The sequence below is a fragment of the Homalodisca vitripennis genome, unplaced genomic scaffold, assembly GCF_021130785.1.
Source record: "Homalodisca vitripennis isolate AUS2020 unplaced genomic scaffold, UT_GWSS_2.1 ScUCBcl_12851;HRSCAF=22785, whole genome shotgun sequence".
NCBI classification, from domain to species: domain Eukaryota; kingdom Metazoa; phylum Arthropoda; class Insecta; order Hemiptera; family Cicadellidae; genus Homalodisca; species Homalodisca vitripennis.
The window spans coordinates 1-20,644 of NW_025788971.1; the positions used below are offsets into that span (position 1 = coordinate 1).

A 20,644-nucleotide genomic window follows, 5' to 3' on the forward strand; every position below is an offset into this window, starting at 1 on the left:
TATTGTTTTAGATATCGTTAAAAAGGACTTCCAAAAAACCCTGCTTGTATCCACAGAGGGACACATCAATTCGAATACAACCAACTGAACATGCAAGACGTTAGAAAGTTTCATAATAAGTATTATGAAAATTTTCAAAAATGAAAAGGACATTAAGGAAAAACAAAACTGTTATATTTTAAGATACATAACAATCAAAACTCCAAAGAGGTTAAGACGTAGGACACAGGATGGATCTAGGAAAAGTCTGAAGCTAAGTATTATGTTCCACGATATCGCCAACAACAAGCAGGAACAGTCTTAGTTCAAGTATGTCAACAAACATTTCGCTCTATATAAATGTATCAAAATCACGAATCCAGAGACTGCTATAAAATTAAATGAATGACATAGGATTCACCCCTAATAAAAAAGAGGTAGTGACCGAAAAACAGTTTTCTTTTTTTCTAAAAGACAAAGTGTTAAAGCTTTATTGGAAAAACTTGCAGCATGCGAATCACACTACCCAAGGGCATAGTCTAAGCGCCAGTACCTTCAAAGAGACTTCTCAGTACGAAAGCTTTGGAGAATGTACTCGTACAACAATCAGGACAACTTAGATGTAGCTCTCAAGGTAAAGTATGGCTTTTTTAGGGATATTTTTGTATATGACTAAAATGTTAGCTGCGGTACTTCAGCTAATAATAAGTGCTCACGTTGCATTCAGTTAAAAGAAATGCTAAAAGTGGCTGAAACTCTAGAGGGAAAATGATCTTATGATTCCTTTGAGCGTACACAAATTGAGAGCAAAAGTTGTTTTTAATGCTCTTCAAACAGATGTTAGCACCTATGTAACTTACTCGTTTGCCTGCCAAAAATATGGTGCCACAAAAAATACCAGACCAACAATGTTACTTTATTAGACAGTTTTATGTCTACAATTCCACCATATGGGAGGGTTCTTCAAAATCCAAACAAAACATAGAAAAGCACATTCACATACACTTGGAATGAGATCCAAAGTGAAAAGGGTCTAATGAGATTATAACTTGTGTTTACGATCGTCTTAAAAACATGACATTTGAAACCAGGACGGTCAAGTATCAGACTGTTTGCGGATGGCTGTGGAGGCGAAAACACGAACTCCATATTAATAGAGATGTTAAGCAAGTGGCTCCTTCAAGATGCGCCAATACAGGTCAAAAGTATGTCCATGTTTTTTCCAACACCCGGCCACTCTTACCTGCCTCGAGATAGAGTGTTTGGCCGCATTGGAAAACGTGTTAACAAAATGGACACTATTACTAAACCTGAAGAATATCATGAGGTATTTTCTGAGTTTGCTACGGTCTAAAAACCAGAGGATGGTTTAGAATTGTTTACTGGAAAAACACTGTCACACAAGTTACGGAAAAACCAGGAAAATAGCATTTTAAATTTGCTCTAACAAAACGATTCATTTTAAATCGAAATAAAAGTGGAAACGTTCTGATAAGAGGGGAGTTAGCTTAAAACTGCAACACAGGCACATCGAAAACTGTAACACTGCTAAATAAAAATCTTGGTCAAATCGGTTAAGAAAAAATTGCTTTAGGCTAAAAGCCCAAGCCTGCAAAAGCTAATAATGCAAAGAAACCCCTGGAAAAAACTTTGACCCAAATTGGAATAATAGGCAAGATTTGGACTTTTTTATATAAAACTCGCCCTAACCACCGAAGGACACAGAGAGGAGACTGAAGTAGAAGAGGTAGTAGAAGTAGAAGTAGAGACAATTACTTTATTACTTGAGCATGGAGCTCAGAAATGGTGTCAATATAAATAACAAATTTAGGTGCACATTAAATCAATTGCAGTGGTAGTGCTCAATTTAGGTTAAAGTCTGTCACAGCGGGCGATAAATGCACTCTTGCTGTAAAATTGGGTCCTTTAGCTACCAGCTAAGGAGTCTTCTCTTGAGAAACTTGGGATTACCGTTTTAATCCCTGCTGGAAGATGATTAAAGATCTTAACCACGTCATATGAAAGCTTCTTTGAAAATCTTGATGTTTTGTGCACGGTCAAATTGGCAACATTTCTGGTCTTGTGCTGGTTCAAATGTTCATTTCTCAGTATATTTTGACCACTAGCGAAGGCGACGACCTCACATATATAGATGGACACTACGGTTGGAATACCAAGGGTTTTGAAGGTGTGCCTGCAACTCTCTCCCAGCTCAAGATCTCCCAGGATCCTCACGGCACGCTTCTGCAGGACGAAAACCCGTTAAACATTTTATTTAGAAGCGTCACCCTAGCATATTATCCTATACTTGAGTCGCCAAATGCCAAAACAAGCTAAATCCACTCTGCAAGTTTTTTAGATAAATGCCAAAAACTGATTGCTTTTCTCACATCCATTACATTTTTATGATTTTTGTTTAAAAAAAAAGGTTAAAAAATTAGTTATATTGTTTTTAAAATTGCTAAAAAAATGGTACAAAAGTTATAATTACTGCAGCCGATTAAATATATGGCATAGCTTGTTTTGGAACAGTAACTATGATTTAGCTGCTTTTGGAAACTTACTCTCCGCCATTTGCTTTTTTAACTTTTGGTTCCAAAACCAGTTAAATTGCGTTTACCATTCCAAAATAAGTTAAAAACAGAACCTTATATTATTAAATCCTTTTTTCTCAAAACATTGTAGCCTATATTGTTAGGTAAAGTTAGGTTAGGATTAATGAACACAATCGTATTCATTTTCAATACAAAACCATGAATTTATTTATCTACAGAGTTTATAAAATAAATGTGTCGTTTATTAAAAATATTTTCACTCAATCATAGGCTCATCCTCTTCATTTATTTCAAAATCATCATCATCATCTTCTTCGCCCTTGATTGGTGGTAGGTAGCTGGAATAAGTCCTTGAAAAACTTCAACTTTGGCTCCCGTTGCCAGTCATTTCCATAGTGGAGATTTAGCAAGCATTTCACATCATTGATTTTTACTTGTTTCACTGGGTGTCCTTCTTGTATCACTCTCAAAACTGCATTGTCAAAATTTTTCCCCCTTTTCATTACTGACTTACTCTCGCCGATTTCAAATACATAGTTTGCTTCTCCTTGTACCAGGATGGAGTTTGGATTACTTTTACTTCTTGAAAAGATAAATTTCTTGGCCTTTTGAAATTGAAAATGCCATTGTCCTGGTTTTTTTAGAACAGCATCGGTTAGAGTTTTCCAATCACTCACAGGGCAATCCGTCCCAAGTTTCACAACAGTACAGTGCTTTTCAATTATTTCAGTGTACTCATTGGGATTGTTGATTACACTCAGATCTTGAAATTTCCTTTCAAGTACTCCAAACACTCTATCAGGGGGAATGAAAGAATGGCCGACTACCGGAAAGAGTAGTACAACTTTAGTAACATGTTTAGGTGCATCTTTCAGGAGCCAATGAGCAATCATACCGACAACAGTTGTGTTCTTGTTTTGGCCACCACAGCCGTCAGAGAAAAGTTTGACTGTGGTGACATTTTCCATGTTAGCGCTTGTTAACCTGTGGTAAACAGCAGATGCAATTTGACTGGACCCTTTTGCATACTGGTTTTCAGTCCAGAGGTAAGAAAAGGTGTTTTCTGAATTCAAGAGGACTTTAGAATGTCCCTCACAAATCACAAAATTATATAGATATAGCTGGCGCTTATAGTATGCGGCTTGGTCCGGTATTTTAGGAAGGACAAGATTTTTCTGACAATCATAGCTCAGAATAAGCTCTTTATCATTATTTTCTTGCAAAAGTTTGTAGAATTTGTCTGCACGGACTTTGTGGGCTTTTAGGTTTAGCTTTAGTGTTTCACGCTTGCCTGCATCTTTTTCTGTGGCTAGTTCACACTCAAGCCTTGTGCAGGTTGAACACTTATCAGTGTACGGAGCGTCAAAACCAATGTTAAAGTTCTCAGAAAAAACCAGCCTGAAAAAGTCATACTCACACTTTAATTCTTCAGTTGGATGCTGCTCAATATACATTTTCCACATTTTTGTAATGTTAAGCTCACTTGGAAGGTATTGCCTATGCTTGTTTTTCGCTCTGCAATAGTGTTTTTGTACTGGAATAAATGTTTTAATAAAAGATTTGATGCTGTCTTTCTTTATATTATATTTATCAACTTGGCGTGCTCCTCCACGAGTCTCCAAAGGTACGACGCCTGTTTCCAGGTACTTTTTTCAAATCAATTGCACTCGGTTTTTACTCTCTTGCAAAATTGTAAGTAGTGCTGCCCGACATACTTTAACATTCTCAGTTTTGTTGTTCCTCATTTTAGGTAAGAAAAAGTCAGTACTTACATTTCTTTTTGATTTGATACCTTCTGGAAGACGAGTCCTTTTTGCTGAGGAAACAATGACGTGCTGAAGAATAATTCTTCTTTGATTGAAGGTCAGCGTCTTTATAGTATTGCTGATGTATCTTTCTAACATCCTGCAGGGAAAGTTCTGCGCAGCAGTACTTACTTTTGGCCGAATGTTTACAACTAGGCATCTGTGGAAATCCCTTCGGGCGGTGTGTCTAAAACAAAAATAGGGATTATTAGTTCTCCTATACCTTTAAAAAAATTCCTAACCTGTAATAAAAACAAATTATAGATCGCGAACGTTGTCAAAAACTGTTGTAGTTAAGTTAGGGCCTAAGCTGAATTACTTTAGGCTGGTTGAGATTAAGTAGTTTAGTTGCGGTTATAGGTTAGTTTAGTTGAGGTTAGGTTAGCTTAGTTGAGGTTAGGTTATTTTAGTTCAAATGAGTGTTAAGATTAGGCTAGTTTAGTTTTCTTTACCAAATGTTGTTAACTTACCTAGCAACTTTTGCAACAGTTTTCTTCCATGCTCTTTCGTTTTTCTTCCTTTTCTTTGCCAAAGGGCCAGGCATCTCTTCTACCAACTCTACTTGTTCCACATTTTGTGGAGTTTCCACTGTTATGTCCATTATATTGACATTTTCTTGTTGAACAATTACAACTTCAGCATTTATAATATCAATACCAACGCCTTCACTACCTTCTAAAATACCTCCTGTATGTTCAGCCTCCATGTTTATGACACACAACAAATCAGGAGCTTTTAAAATAATGTTAAATAATTGAGTGCTATTGCTTCTTATAACACTATTGTAGCCTTTGAAATTTAAAATTAGCCAACAAAATAAACAATTAATTCAGAAGGAAAATGATCAGCAGTTCCCTATAGGAAAAGTCTTTTGGGATTTAACTTATTTTGACACAGAAACATGAAACATTGTAAGTTATTGTAGTTTGATATAGCTGGTTTTGGAACATTGTCATCTGTGCAGATATGACTGTTTTTGGAACCGAATGGCTATAGGATATAACTGATTTTGGAACAACCTTCACTTTTAAATATTAATTTTAAACAGTTTTTAACTGGTTTTGGAACATTTTGAAGTGACAAATCTGTAGCCTAGGTAATACAGAACTCAATGTCATCAATATCTCAACTTTTTTAAATTTTGGATTTAGCCTGTTTTGGCATTTGGCGACTCACTTGATGTGTGCCTCTATTTTTGCGTGGTTTGATGTTCGCGTGGCGAAAGAAGTAGCGACATTCTTTATACGTCTTAGTGCAAAGATCGAGAAGCTGAGTTTCTGGCAAAAGAAGTTTATGTAAATATCCTAGCGGAGACTGTTATCCAGGATCACACCGAGGTGTCTAATCGAGTCTACAATTTGGATACTTTGTGGGCATTAAAATTAAGTTTTGAGATTTCCGAAGGAAAGCTGCAAGGCACAATTCAAGCATACTTGAGCAAATTTGAAAAAATCCTATTTCAAGTGAAGAATTAATTGATTTTGACAAAGGGTCAATAATATTAGATGAACACTGAACCATACCAAGTACAAAGAAATCACCTAAAAATCTTGAGATTTTTTTATTTGAATATATTTTTTATAACAGAAGCCAATTCGTTTGGAGTGACATCATCATGGATGATTACAATCCAAGTAGAAATGTTAGAATTTTTCTTAAATGAGGTTTCATCAACAATATTAGAAAAGAAACGGTTATTATATTATACTTACTACTTTCAAATTTGCACAATAGAACAACCCACATAACTAACTAATATTTGACGTTCTTTTATGTTAAGGCAATCAACTAGCTGTTTTTATAAACGAAACAAAAAACATAACATTTATACAAAAGCACACTAAAACTCTGCATGGAATAATAAATCCCCTTGTTAAAAAAGAATGTATATTAGATTTATGAACTTAATATAATTTAACATTTTAAATTTATTAATTTATAGCATAGTGATTTGTTAATAATTTTAAATTAATTTCATCTTTCTCTCCACCAAAGCGACATAGACTAGAAGAACAAAGAATATTGGGAGTGAAGTTGTGATGTTTTACAACTTTCGTCTGTGTTTTTATAAATAATAATTTTAAAGTCTCTGATTTTTAAGCTCTCTAAATGGATTTTGTTTATTTGAGATCAGTGGCATAGCCTAACAAATTTCCCCTCCTAGGGTTGTGATAAGTGGAGTGCCCCAAGGCTCGGTGCTGGTCCCTTCTCTCTATTGTGATAATCAACGACTTGTATTAACGCGCGACTGGGGGAAACTGTGTTGTTTGCGGACGACAACACAAGTTTATTGAGCGTATACTCTGATGTTGTGGGGGTTAAAATATCATCTGTTCGGGGCCTACTTGGACTGGCATCTGAGTGGTTCGTTTGAACAAATTGACACTCAATGAATCCAAAACCCAATTTGTGACTTTTCCCTTGTCCCGGGATGTACCGTTATTACATCCATTGAAACTCCTAGGCTCCACCCTTGATCATGGGCTTATCCGGAACTTGTAAGTGGATGTGCTGGTTGTCAGGCCGAGTCGGGCTGTTCCTCCTTAGAATGTTATCTAATGAGCTCAAATCTGAGCACGTCAGAACGACCTACTATGCACTTGTTTCGTTCTCTTCTAAACTGTGACATTATGTTATATGGCCACTCTGCACACACGCATAAAGTACTGCTGGTAACTTTAATAGTAGAAAAGACACACACACACACACACACACATCAATGTTTGACTTTCTAAAAATTTGAATTCTTTTCCTGTTGTAGGTTTTAAGCTTTTCAATTCCCTACCTGTTGAGATAAGGTCTTTGCCAAAATCCAAATTTACAAGTGTAGTATAGTCCTGGGTAGTAATTCACCTTTTGTATATTTATGTATATTTTTCACTGGAACCCCCTAATTTGAAAACCTGCACATGATAAGTACTGTATAGTTTGATTTTGTTTTACTTCAAGTGTGGCTTTTGCATGGACTTGTTTATTTTTAATCTATAAGAATACTTGTACAACTTAGATTAGCACGTATGCTATTGTATATTTTATACTGAATGGCTGAATAAATGATTTTATTTAAATACTAAACTGCCACTCATTCTTTCTTGGATTCAAAAATGAATCAGTGGTGTGATATTTTTATATACTAATCACTCAGAAGTCACAGACTGTTGAACAATATAAAATAATAACTCGACTCAACATATAATATCAATATATCGTTTTTTTGATAGATTTGCAATAATTATTTCATTCCTTAAGCACAATAATTATTTTAAATTACTTCCAATTTTACCACATTAAAATTATCTGCAGAAGTTAATTAAATAGATGAAAGAGAGTCTTAAACCCTTAAAAGTAAACCTACTATTTTTTATACAATGAATTTACAACATGACAATATATTTAGTATAGTGTCTTTATATAATGTGTGACTAATTTAACTCTTCTTTCCAGCCAGAGCCTTGTAAAGTGTCAAGTCAATGAGTACGTCACTTCCTTCTCGTTACAGTACAAAAAATCCTCCATTCCTAGTTCTCTATTCTCTTCCGGTGATTCCTCACGATCGTGTGTAGATTCGTGAGAGGTGTGTAAGTAATATCCTGTTTAATCTAAATTATATGTATATTGTAGGAATTTTAATTTATATGTGATTAATTTATGTATAATTCAATTTTATAAACATCATTTGTTTTTCAGGTAGCCATGGGGAGACGTCCTGCAAGATGGTAAGTACTTACACTTAACCTATCTTCATCATAGAAATCAGAAGTGATATTTAATTAAAGTTTCTAAAATATGGTTGCGTAATTAATTCCTATAATAATAAATTTAAACAAAAACTTAAATATAAGAGTTTAAACGTGTGTATTAATCATTCTCAAATGTGTGCATTTTTACAAGTTGTTGCTGACTCCCACTTCAAAATGTGACAAATGTTCACAATTACCTGTACCATAATATTAACTTTAATATTATTAAAGTTAATGTCTTTTAGAGATTTTAGAATTATGAGCTATGATTTTTGCAAAATATTTTCGTTAGGCTTGTACTGTGGTAATGGAAATAAGGCCTGTCCTAAGTAGGACCATGTTGATTACCATTATAGCAATATCTATATTTTATATTTGTAAATTTTTTAAAAATAATCATCCATAATAGTTATGGCGTTAACTGTTGTTTTCCCAAAACAATTAATGCTGTTTATCAGTTTAGTTTAACTAATGTGTTGCAATAGGAATCATTTATATGATAGCCTAGTTGCTATGATTACTCAAAGTTAAGATGCCTATTATACTACAATATGGGAGACTTAAATAAGTGGCCTACACTTGGGTATTTATTTACATTAGCGTGACCATGGAAAATGGGCTTTTTTTATGGGTTGGGCATTTATAGCCAAGTAGCCTATTATTATTACAGGTGCATATGAACTGGGGGGAAAGTATATTATTGTATTATATTTATGCCTTTCGGACATTATTGCGTTAAGGAGCAGGAGCATCACGTGATTTGGGATTCGACTTTTGCAAGCTCGAGTTAATTTTTTTTCTAAAAGAGCAAGCAGTGCGCAGCGGGCAGGCATCGTTGACAGGATTAACGTATTAGCCAGACTCGTCTTTACGAATTGCTTCCACGTGAGATACCGAACATCCAACACAAAGGTGTGCCATTACCACTATTGAACTAGGAGGTTAAGAATAGTCGTGGAGGAACAGCGGTAGTTCAAAATAGCGTCCCTTCTTTATTTGAGAAGGCAAGGAGTATTACCAAACTGTCAAATATGGATAGTGTTGCCAGAGGTACGATAATTTCATTGATTTTATGCGCCGGTAAGATACACAATGGGTAGTTATTGTACCATGAAAGATTTTTGACAAATTTATACAAGTAACAAACCAAAAGTTAGTTATAACATAATTTACTATACGAACATAACATACTTTTTCATTAAATGTGTTTGGTACGATTATTTTATATGAAATTACGATAATTTCTCGTTGTTGGTATGATAATCGGTTTTTAAAATCTGGCTATACTGAGTTTGAGCAGACGCTGAGTTATAGGAAACTGTCAAAAACGGAGTTTTCTGAGGATTTAAAAAAATCGTAACTCCTTTGATTTTCGTTGCCGACGAATTTTTTCTTCACTATTGTTTTTAGGAAAAATTGTAGTTTTCAGGGAAAAAATGAACATACCTTTCCATGGTCACGTTATTGTAAATTGATACCTACACTTGTTATTGAATAGCTATTATCGAACAATTCTAGGGTTTAAGTTGAGATGATAATTTTCTTAGCAAAAATGCTACAAGCTTTTTGAAATTTTAGCAAAATTAAATTTGTCTTATAGCTCTTAACCCTTTGAGTGCCACAGTGTCACTAATTTCTGACGGTACATAAAGTGCCAGCATCGCTAATTTTGACGTTTCCTTTTTCGATAATATTTTATATAGTACAAGATTAGGTAATTCTAAGCAATATATGGGTCAACCTCGATTTTTCTCATATTACAATATAATGTTCCAATAGTCAATTAGAAAAGGAAATGACTAGAATTTCTTGCTGGAAAGCAGTTATAGGGAGCAGGCAACCGCGAGAATTACCTATTAGTGATCAGGGGCACTGACGTGATCTGGGCTTCAAATTTGGAACTACTCGAGTTAATTTTTTTTCTAAAAGAGCAAGCAGCGCGAAGCGCTGCGCAGCGGGCAAGCATCGTGCGTCATCTTCGTCTATACTGAATTGATTCAGGCCAAAGGAATGACACAGATTCCTTTACCAGATTTTTACGGAGATTTTGTATTGGGCGGATTATATTGGTTTACTTTGCTTTCCAGCATGTAATTATGTGTTTAAAATTGTTTTACATACATTACCTACATTATATTGCAATATGTAATAACAATTTATCAGAAATTTTTAATAAAAAAAAGGATCACACACGATGCCTGCCCGCTGCGCAGCGCTTCGCGCTGCTTGCTCTTTTAGAAAAAAAATTAACCCTTTTAGGACGAGCGGACTATTAATAGTCCGCACTAGTTTTGCCGAAGAAGACGATGCGGGCTTTCAATAGTCCGCACTAGTTTTACCGAAGAAGACGAGCGGACTTTTATGTGCCCGCCGGTTTACGTTTGCATAATACTCACGTAATATCGAAAATACGATGAACAAAATTAGTTTTCCTTGTAGAGGCACATCCTGAGACAGGAAATGGAGTATTTCGGAACTTATCTTGGCCAAACAATACAACATATGTCTATTTTTAGAACAGCTGCACGTGAGCGCCTATTGTAGTGCCAGTCGGCGGAGCGCGCCAATTCCGTCTAGTTTGTTTACATTCAGTCAGTCACAGTGCGGTCGCGTTGACTATAGTTGATTGTTTCAGATCAGTTATAAACTTAGTGTTTATAGATTTATAGTGAAATGTGTTTTGTTCAACTTCTTTTGTGAATATGGATCAATTTAACTTAGCTGATCACAGCAGTGAACTGGACCGTGAGTTACAATACTCAGAAAGTGCATCTGAACACTTTGTAGTAATGTAAGTTTTTTTGTTGTAAAACTATTATTTCTCAACCAATGTTAATAAAATTTTGTATTTAAACTGAAAACTATGTAAGAAACATAGTAATATTAGTTCCCACAGTAAAAAAATTTTTTTTTATCATAGTAAACTGAAGCCAAAATAAAAAAATAAAATAAAAATTCTAAAATTTTATTTAATTTTTAATTTTTCTGGTTATTGTAAATAGTAATAAATGCTACCATATTGTAGACAATTTAATTATGTACATGTGGATAAAAAAATGGTGTAAGGACAATTTAAAATAATGGACTTATAATATATTTATCAAACTACTACATTTTGCCCAATTTCACCGTCGTCTTCTTTGGTATGTTCGCTATGAAATATGGTCACGTCAAAAAATGCGTACCTAAAAAATAACCAAAATTTTTGTCGTCCTAAAAGGGTTAACTTGAGTAGTTCCAAATTTGAAGCCCAGATCACGTCAGTGCCCCTGATCACTAATAGGTAACTCTAAGCAATATATGACCGTTCTGGCGGTTGCCTGCTCCCTATAACTGCTTTCCGGCAAGAAATTCTAGTCATTTCCTTTTCTAATTGACTATTGGAACATTATATTGTAATATGAGAAAAATCGAGGTTGACCCATATATTGCTTAGAATTACCCAAGATTATTTTGGCCAAATAACCTGACAGCTGTATTCAATTGGCTCCAAACTATCAATAAATACGAGTTTTATTTTGTTTCTCCTACTGTTTTATCTGTGAAACTTATGTTGTTTGGGTACTTATCAAAAAGCCACTATTTTTGATGAGTTTTCCTTATCGGGGACAAAATAAATTACAGTATTAAAAAAAACTGACTTTATTGAACCTATTTTGGAATTTACAAGTTATTACAACAATCAATGAAATCAAAAACTATAAAAACAACGTTTCATTATTCGAAAATGTCAGGTCATTCGTGTGTCTATTTGGAGATAGGAAGAGAATACTCATCGAGTATTTTTCGATTCATTATGAAAGAAGGAACGTATAATGAAGTTTATTTTGATCTCTGATAGGGAAAACTCGTCCAAAAATAGTGGGCTGTGATAATACTGAAGTACCTATGTGGTGATTCTGTCTTCCAGTCACGCCATGTAGCGGACGAGTACTATGTTGCGTAACGGCCTTTCTTGTTGTTTATGTGCTGATAACCAAGCATTTGAGTAAATACAAAATAAAATAGTAACTTATACAGTATTTTACTGTATTTATTTACAGAAGTAATGTAGTGATTTGAGTTGTATCTAAGCGAAAAACGTGAATTTTCAGTGTAAATATTATTAGGGTTATTATTTAGTAAATGTAAACTTTTATGTAAGTATGTTTGCAAAATAAAAATTGTAACACCAATATGTCTTTTTCATGGAGGCACAAAGTCAAACAGTTTTTTAATTTTTTGTACTGGGTAACTGTTTTCAAATATTCAACAACAACCTTTTGTTTTTAATATACATATATCACATTGTGCTCTAAGTCATCAGATACTGTGTAAAAATTGGCAACACTATTAGGGTTTTATTGTTCCCATGGTGTGTGTAAATCATAACTGTATGATGATTTCAAAAGTCTAGTTATAACATGTGTGCTTGTTATTTGACTAGCAAGCTTGGTAGCAAACTTAATTCATGTCACAATGTTTCCAGTTATCGTTACTGCAAAAACAAGCCGTATCCCAAGTCACGGTTTTGCCGGGGTGTGCCAGACCCGAAGATCAGGATCTTTGATCTTGGCAAAAAGAAGGCACGAGTGGAGGACTTCCCACTCTGTGTGCATTTGGTGTCGGACGAGTACGAGCAGCTGAGCTCTGAGGCGCTAGAGGCTGGCCGCATTTGCGCCAACAAGTACATGGTCAAGAATTGCGGAAAAGGACCAGTTCCACATCCGCATGCGGCTCCACCCCTTCCACGTTATTCGCATCAACAAGATGTTGTCATGCGCTGGAGCTGACAGGTCAGTAGAACAGTTAGGCCAGGTCATATTTAAATATGAAAGTATTTATATTTAATTTAGCTCCATTCAACCTTCCGTTTAGTGCAGTGTTGATATCTGACCCTCTCACAGAATTGGCTCCTTGAATCCTCGTCTTTCTGAAGAGATTCAGCAAGACTGTGTGCAACTTGGTACTTGCCATAAAATTGTGTAAAACTAATTATATATTCATTAACTGGTATGGTTACAGTACATAAACAAATAAAACTAAATTCAAATTTTATTTGGGAAAAAAATCTAATGTCCATCCAAACAAGTGTAAAAAAAATCACATTGAGTAATTAATTTCATCTGTTTAATTTGCTACAATCACCTGATTATTAATCAGCAATTAAACAATATTAATAATTCGATTAGTGTATTTGAGTATTGAATCACACTCAGTAAAACCAATACTATTCCTATAGTTCTATTGTGTAGTTTACTATTCAGTTATTATTTTTTTGTAGTAAAATAAAGTTTGTGTCAAAATGTTAAAAGTCTTATATTTCTAATTTTCTTAAACATTTTTCTTAAATTCTTCCAGTTTCAGTTAGTACAGTTTGAAAGATTCATATGGCCGCCGCTGTTTTTTAAACCTGACATTCTGGAACTTCGAAGAGGTCTTATTTTTCTATTTCTTCTTATTTCTATTTCTTCTATTCTTAGTATTTAGGCTAAACATTTTGCAAGTTTTATACTTTTTACCTTTATTAAAGATATTTTTTCTTAATAACACAAAGATATAGTCAGTAAACCAACCAAGATAGGACAAGTTTTAATATGACATTTCTTACTTATTTTTACTGGACAGACCAAACGGTTAAGATCAATAGAGTGATTTATGGACACCCTGTGTAAACAATTTCAGTTTACACTGCATGTCATCATCACAAGTGACTTGAACCAAGAAATTATTACCTATTGTGTAACTCACTTAAAAATTACTTTAAAAGATCAGCCATATATCCAGATAACCACAAAAGCAAACAAGTGAAAAAGGAATACTCTGATTGGTCAAATAACAACAGCCGAGTGAATTTTGCTGAATAATCACAGCACTGGATACAAAACTCGATAATAAAACATAGAGATGTAGTGGAACATTGATGCTATCATAGTTTATTATATACTAGCTGACCCGGTGAACTTCGTTTCACTTATCTCTTGGCCATGTCGCTACCTTTGTTAACATATTTACATATGTACTTTATCAATTTGACAGAGTTACAAAATTCCACATTGATGTGAGTTTCAAAAGTTTTGGACAATATTGGCGAGTACGGCACAATCCAACGATTATCTACATCAAAATTTTGTCCTTTTATCTTCTCAATTACAGATCGCCCACCGTCCTCAACTGATTGCCGACGATACAACGGGTAACCATCATTTCCCGAGATGGTTTCAGCAATCAATGCTCTAGAGTCTAGGGTATCGCTTAGAACACTTGCCGTCGACCATACAGGGGGATTTGTTGTTGAAAACTCCGCAAGGTCCATGTATCATATGTTTACTTACTACTGCATGCAATGTTGGGTCAAGTGTTTCATCGGGAATCTCGGCTGAAATTATGGAATCAATGTCTTCTGGCCTTAATTTACCAACTAACCAAACTAATATGTGCGCATGTGGCAGACCACGCTTTTGCTACTCAACAGAGTACATCCAACAACGTACTTGGCCATACACACGATGCTTTATAATGAAATTCATTAAAGATTTTAATTTTTGCTTAAACACTCTGGCAGTGATGTCATGCCTATCAATTGGTGTTTGGCCGTGTAGCAATTCTTTCTTAATTTCCATCCATTGTGGGTTACAGGTGAATGTAATAAATAGGTCTGGACGGCCATATTTTCTAACATACGACATCGCATCTTGCGCGTATTCGTGCATGTGACGCGGGCTTCCAATGTAAGTGGCCGTCAAAATTGTAATTTTTTCCACATTTTCTTCATTTGCAACGGCATTAATAGCATCACGAATCTGTATGAATAAAAATTCATACAGCTGACTTTTTTGTTAGTTTCAGCACCTGGAATCAGAAATGATAAACAATGACATTTTTGAATATGTACATTAAAATAATATAACACATTTATTGTCAAATTATCATCATTATCATATCGGACAAAAGGCAATCAATACAGGTAATCAATTTAAAGCTTTCTGGTAAACTATATTTTTTGTCTTTTTTTGCGGTGCGTAAACATATAAAGATATACTTTACCATGTGTAACAAAAATCTTCGACATAAAATATTGGGTGCTGTCAGGCCCAAACACGACAGTACTTTATTTGCCATCAATAAACACATATATTCTATCATGATCAATGTCTAATTGTAAATTTCCGCATTAATGAGTAGTGTAGGATTCGAAGTTTGACATCGCACACGATGTAGCACATCCTCAGACATGTCATCCCTATATTTCATCCACAAATCTTCCGGATTCGAAGGGAAACGTGTGGATATTATAATTGCAAACAATGTTCGAATTTGATGTGGTGAAGATATGATGGAATCCTTGAGCATATTATCCCAATGTAAATCATCCTCGAGTAACTGTAATAGTTGACACGCCTCACGGTAAGTAGCACACAGATGTCCATCAACTGTTCTCAATTATTGAAACGATGTCGGATCACGAACATTCACCAATAACAATCTAAGATAATAACATTCAGCGTTATTTGGATGTACTGTATTTGTCGGCACTATAATCTATTTCTGGATCGTAGGAGGATGCTGCTCGTTCCAGGTTCACAGGAGCATTGCGTTTGCGGCATCGGTCAATTTCCTTTTCCCGGGCTCGCTGTTGTTGTGATCGATGTGCCCGAACTCGTTGCATTCTTTGTCTATCCACTTCATTCTGATTTACTGTAGAACGCAAATGTGCCATACCAATGCGGCTGTTATTATCAGTCTCTTGCTGGTCATCAGTGCGATTAGCGCGTGAGGTAGCTCGCCGCACATTCGATCTACTTCGACGACCTATGTTGTCGTTTTTTTTCTCGGCATTGTAAGCAGTATCTGATATTAATGTTTTCTTGCACTAATAATATTAACCTATAATGGCGACAGCTGTTTGTTTTACCCAAAATTGCATGCAGTAGTAGTAAGTAAACATATGATACTGAGACACTTCGTCATTTGTATTTGTCACAGCTGTTAAACTAATTATCGATACATAAACGTCAATCAAACGTTTGACAGGTAAGAACAGTTTGTATGGCAAAATAAAATTGTCGTTTTTAGTATTTTCCTTGCAATTTTGTTATATTTTTCTCATCGTTTAAACCTTCCCTGGACTTCCAAGAACATTTCAAGACCAAAATTATTCCAAATCGGTTCAACCGTTCTCGAGTTTTAGCAAGACTAACGAACGGAAATTCATTTTTATATATATAGATTTAAATTGCAAAACTTATTAAAAAAAATGTAAGGATAAAGCCTGATATTGGCAGTCATCTAGACTTTAACTGAAACGCTAATATTATCTTGCGTTTGCCAGTTTATTAAGTACTGTTTTATTGGCATTAAGTAAAATAATACAGTTTTAAGTTCTTTATTTCCTGAGCTCTAGATTGATTCAATGCTTGTATTGTGACAGGCTCCAGACTGGGATGCGAGGTGCCTTCGGGAAGCCCCAGGGCACAGTTTGCACGTGTCAGGATTGGCCAACCGATCATGAGCGTACGTTCTAGCGACAGGTACAAGGCTTCAGTCATCGAGGCACTCAGGCGAGCAAAGTTCAAGTTCCCTGGACGTCAGAAGGTGAGCGAACCGAAAATAATTTATTGCTTGGAACAAACAGCTGAATAACCAATGTTCAGATGTTTCTAGTGCATTGAAATGTAACAACTTGGTATAAAGAAAAAAGTACAGTATTACATATATAAAATACTAGCGACCCGGCGCGCTTCGCTGCGCATTTCAATAAGTACCCACGGCTTCGCACCGCAAATCTTAAGAACCGAAGTCCTTATATTACTTAGTAAATTTTTTTTTTTACTATAATAAATTTTAGATTAAATTAGTTATATCTCCGATGCCACGATTGAGCTTGCTTTGTTGTCTCGATCGAGAGAATATGTACACCACGGAGTTTTGAGAACCATACTTCTGTCAAAAAAAAAACAACTAAGGTTGATTTTATAACATTCTTTTATATTTGTAGCCAACGTAAAGATAGTAATTATGATATCTGCATTGCTCTTCTTTATCAAGCATGAGCATGGTTTATATTAAATAAATATTGCAGTTAAAGGTGAATTTTTTTTTACGTCAAATTTGAATTGTATTATCTGGATAGTAAAGTCTATGTTTAAAACAGTGATTGCAGAAACAGTTTAAAACAAAATTTGTCGTTTCTCTTAAGCTTACTCTATGCTTTAAAACTATAAGTGTAATATATGTTTACAAAGAACAGCTGATTAAAAATTTGAAAAGACTCTTTCACTTAATAACATATGTTTGCTGCAAATGCATTTCTTAACGGGTATTTCTGTAACCAGTGGGGGGGCGGAATCCTGAATCGGGAAAGGGATAAAAAGTATCCTATAACCTTCTACAGATCAAGACGAACAAATTTTAAAAAAATTAGGCGAATCCGTCCAGCCGTTTGTGAGTGATGCTGTTACACACGAACAGTTTCATTTTTATATATATAGATTACACTACACATTTATTCTTGTAAACATGGTTATTTTTTATAAAATCAACACTTTTATAATAGAAAATATTGTAATTTTCAATAATGTATTCAAGAATTTTCCAGTTATAACCATTGTGATTTTAATCAGGCTTGTTACTCTATTAGGTTGGCAATCTGATCAGGAATAAGCCAGGAATGTTACACACCAGAAAAACCTAGAATCTCATAGAACAAGAAAAATCTAAAAAACGAACAATATTTCAATTTAAAACTCTAACCAATGGTTTAGTGTAGCAGCACGGTCTTTGGGACAAAACTAGTTGTACTTAACAAACTGTTAGTACACATTCCCGTGTTTGTTTACAAAACTGTTACGTATTTTTGTAGTTCTTATGAAAACTTGTATTAGTATTTGAAAAAAAATAGTCTGTAAAGAAACAGACTAATATTGGCTAATTTTCATTTTACGCCGTACTTTGTGTATTTTGATATGTCTACATATAAAGAGTACACATCAAGGTTTGTTTATTATAAATAAAGGTTTGTTTGTTTGAATTTATCTAAAATGTTGATAATACGAGTCAGAGTATACAAATAATTGTCTTGCAAATTGAATATATTTTGAAATTCTGTATTGTAATTATCGCATATAAGTAGAAGTTAACAAATATAACAGGTGTTACTTAACAAAAAAAAGTTATTTCACTGAAGCTTTGTGAATTTCTTAAAAATATTGTGGTACCCTTGCTTTAAAATAGATAAACAAAGTTTAAAGTCAAGTTCAGAAGAAAGTTTCTGTGGTTACTTGTGGTCCTGTGTATCAGTAACATCTCACCCGCAGTGTGTTGGGTACTTCTTCTTTCTCTATATTTTTCCAAACATTACAGAGGAAGATTATTAGGTGTATACGATGTTGTGTTGTCACATTAACAGAGAGAGGTTTACGTAGTCCTTCCTGCTCAGTTAAAGTATGAATGACTACTTTATGAAACGAAATGGTGTATCAAGATTAAACATCCAAACCGCTAAGGTCCAGCAAAATCCGCCAACGTCTGATTGATCAGCCGTTTAGTAAACAAATTCTTAAACATCATTTATGAACTTAAAGAGTTAGTTTAAACTTTTTTTTTTTAAGTAAATAAGACTATTGTAATCAATTTAAAAGTTGGTATGGTAGTACTAATTACCTTGACACAGCTGTTTATTTTGTGGTTGCTATGAGACACTGATACTCATTATTGTTTGTCTTTTTTGCTAAAAGATTTTGAAATTGTTCTGCGTGTAGTAGAAGTAGAGTCCAAGGTGGAAAAAGAAATATTTTTGTAAAAATGACAAAAAACTATTCACCCGTTTATGCCTTCCTGAAAACACATGTTGGAACTGAAGTGAAGAAATATATAACATATATATTTTTTCATTTTTTGACATCTTTTTTTTTAATTTTTGAGTGCAACTAATGTAGGCTTACAGTAGTGAGAAAATCTATCTTTTTAATACTATGTATAAGTATTTACAAAATAATTTTCTGCTGTAAAAGTAATTTTGTTATATTACACCTTTTAATAACACTGACTTAAGATATTTTTTTGTGAAACTATTTTTCAAATAAAGCTTTGAATTTTTCTGAGCAGTCTTCGATTTGATATCTCTATTAAATAAAAATATTACAGATGGATGAAAATATTATTTGGTCTGAATTTTTGTGTAAACAATGTTTTGGTCAGGCATTACCACGTCATAAAAAAATTTGTTCATAATGAAATGCTATTCTTTTTAATATATCTATCTGATAGCACATATAATTGAGTATAAAATGAAAAAAAAACATTCAATTTACATTAAAACTAAGGTTAATACATAGCAAAGCTTACTTGGTTGCAAAACTGTCAAAACAGGGTTGGTGGTTTTGGGTAATAGTTGCTTTGGACACTGGTGGTGCCGGGTCATGCACCAGCCTTGAGCATTGGCATCCAAAGGGTTAATTACAATATATTTTGGAAGTGCTTAAAGCATTCCAGAACACTCAGTTTTGTTTTTGTTTGAGTTTGCTACTGCCGTACTGAAACAATGTCGTACCAAGCTGGCCAATGAAATAGCCAAGATATTTTTGTAATTCAATCTCTATTAAAATCAAATTAGTCTATCTCTGTTTATTAAAATGTAATAAATATGTATTGTATGCATGTATATATAAAAGTTGTATATTTCGGCTGAAACCGTTTTCAGGAAATTAATCGAAAATGTAATAAATAAGGTTATAAAAACATATAAAACATTTTGATTAAGGGTTGGTTTTGGTCTTATATGATGAAGTTAGGCAAGCATTTTCAGTGCGTACTACCGTAAGGAATGGGTGCAATTGCAATAGGCTGATTTTATATGTAAATCTACCTAAAGGAACATTAAAATAAATGGTGGTAATCTTCACCATGACATTTTTTGCTTGTACTGCTAGTGAAAACAATGTGACCACCAAAACTCGTGTTTCTTGCAAGTACTCCTGGTGACTGCAAGAATGTTAGACCAGGAGAACCAGGAATTTAAAAAAAAAAGATTTGACTGACCATCTTGTAATTAAGTGCCAATGTACCAGTTCTGAAAGCATTATTTGTATACTTGTCAAATGTCTGATTTGTGATATATCGAATTGTATGTATTGCATAAAATTATGTGAACACATTGTTACAGATCTATGTCTCTAAGAAGTGGGGATTCACCAAGTACGAAAGGGATGTGTATGAGCAGTTGAGAAATGACGGGAGGTTGGAGAACGATGGTTGTAACGTCAAGTACCGACCGGAGCATGGACCCCTGGATGTCTGGAAGAAGAACCAACATGATTTTATGGTACCCGCTTAGTTCCACTTATGTTCAAAATAAACCTGTTTGAACTTTGTTTTTATTTGATATTTTATTTCAAACCCGATAAATTCTAATCAAGTTTAAAACTCCGATCAACTCACACTTGTCTCCTTCATTGTAATTTGAAGGAGACTTTTTGCCGGTACCTACCAAAACTTTTTTTTTTTAACCGAGGTTTTTGATATTCACTTCCCTTTGGGAAAAATTAGAAAGAGTACATTATTTGTTATCAGACTTAATAAATGAGTT

The 20,644-nt window shown here is 34.3% G+C and overlaps 2 protein-coding genes across 2 annotated transcripts; one reads left to right on the forward strand and one right to left on the reverse strand.

The window, feature by feature from the left end:
* Window positions 1–2,905: 2,905 nt before the first annotated feature.
* LOC124375053 lies at window positions 2,906–4,171 on the reverse strand (the record flags this gene model as incomplete). The annotated part of the gene is given in 1 exon segment (XM_046833177.1): window positions 2,906–4,171. A coding segment is annotated over 1 exon segment (1,092 nt), but the record flags the coding sequence as incomplete, so codon positions are not given.
* Window positions 4,172–7,783: 3,612 nt separating this feature from the next.
* Window positions 7,784–20,435, forward strand: LOC124375054 (60S ribosomal protein L10-like). The gene is given in 7 exon segments (XM_046833178.1): window positions 7,784–7,913; window positions 8,027–8,055; window positions 12,548–12,767; window positions 12,769–12,854; window positions 16,490–16,538; window positions 16,540–16,653; window positions 20,222–20,435. Coding segments are annotated over 6 exon segments (663 nt in total). The 5' UTR covers window positions 7,784–7,913; window positions 8,027–8,032; the 3' UTR covers window positions 20,393–20,435.
* The last annotated feature ends 209 nt before the right edge of the window (window positions 20,436–20,644 follow it).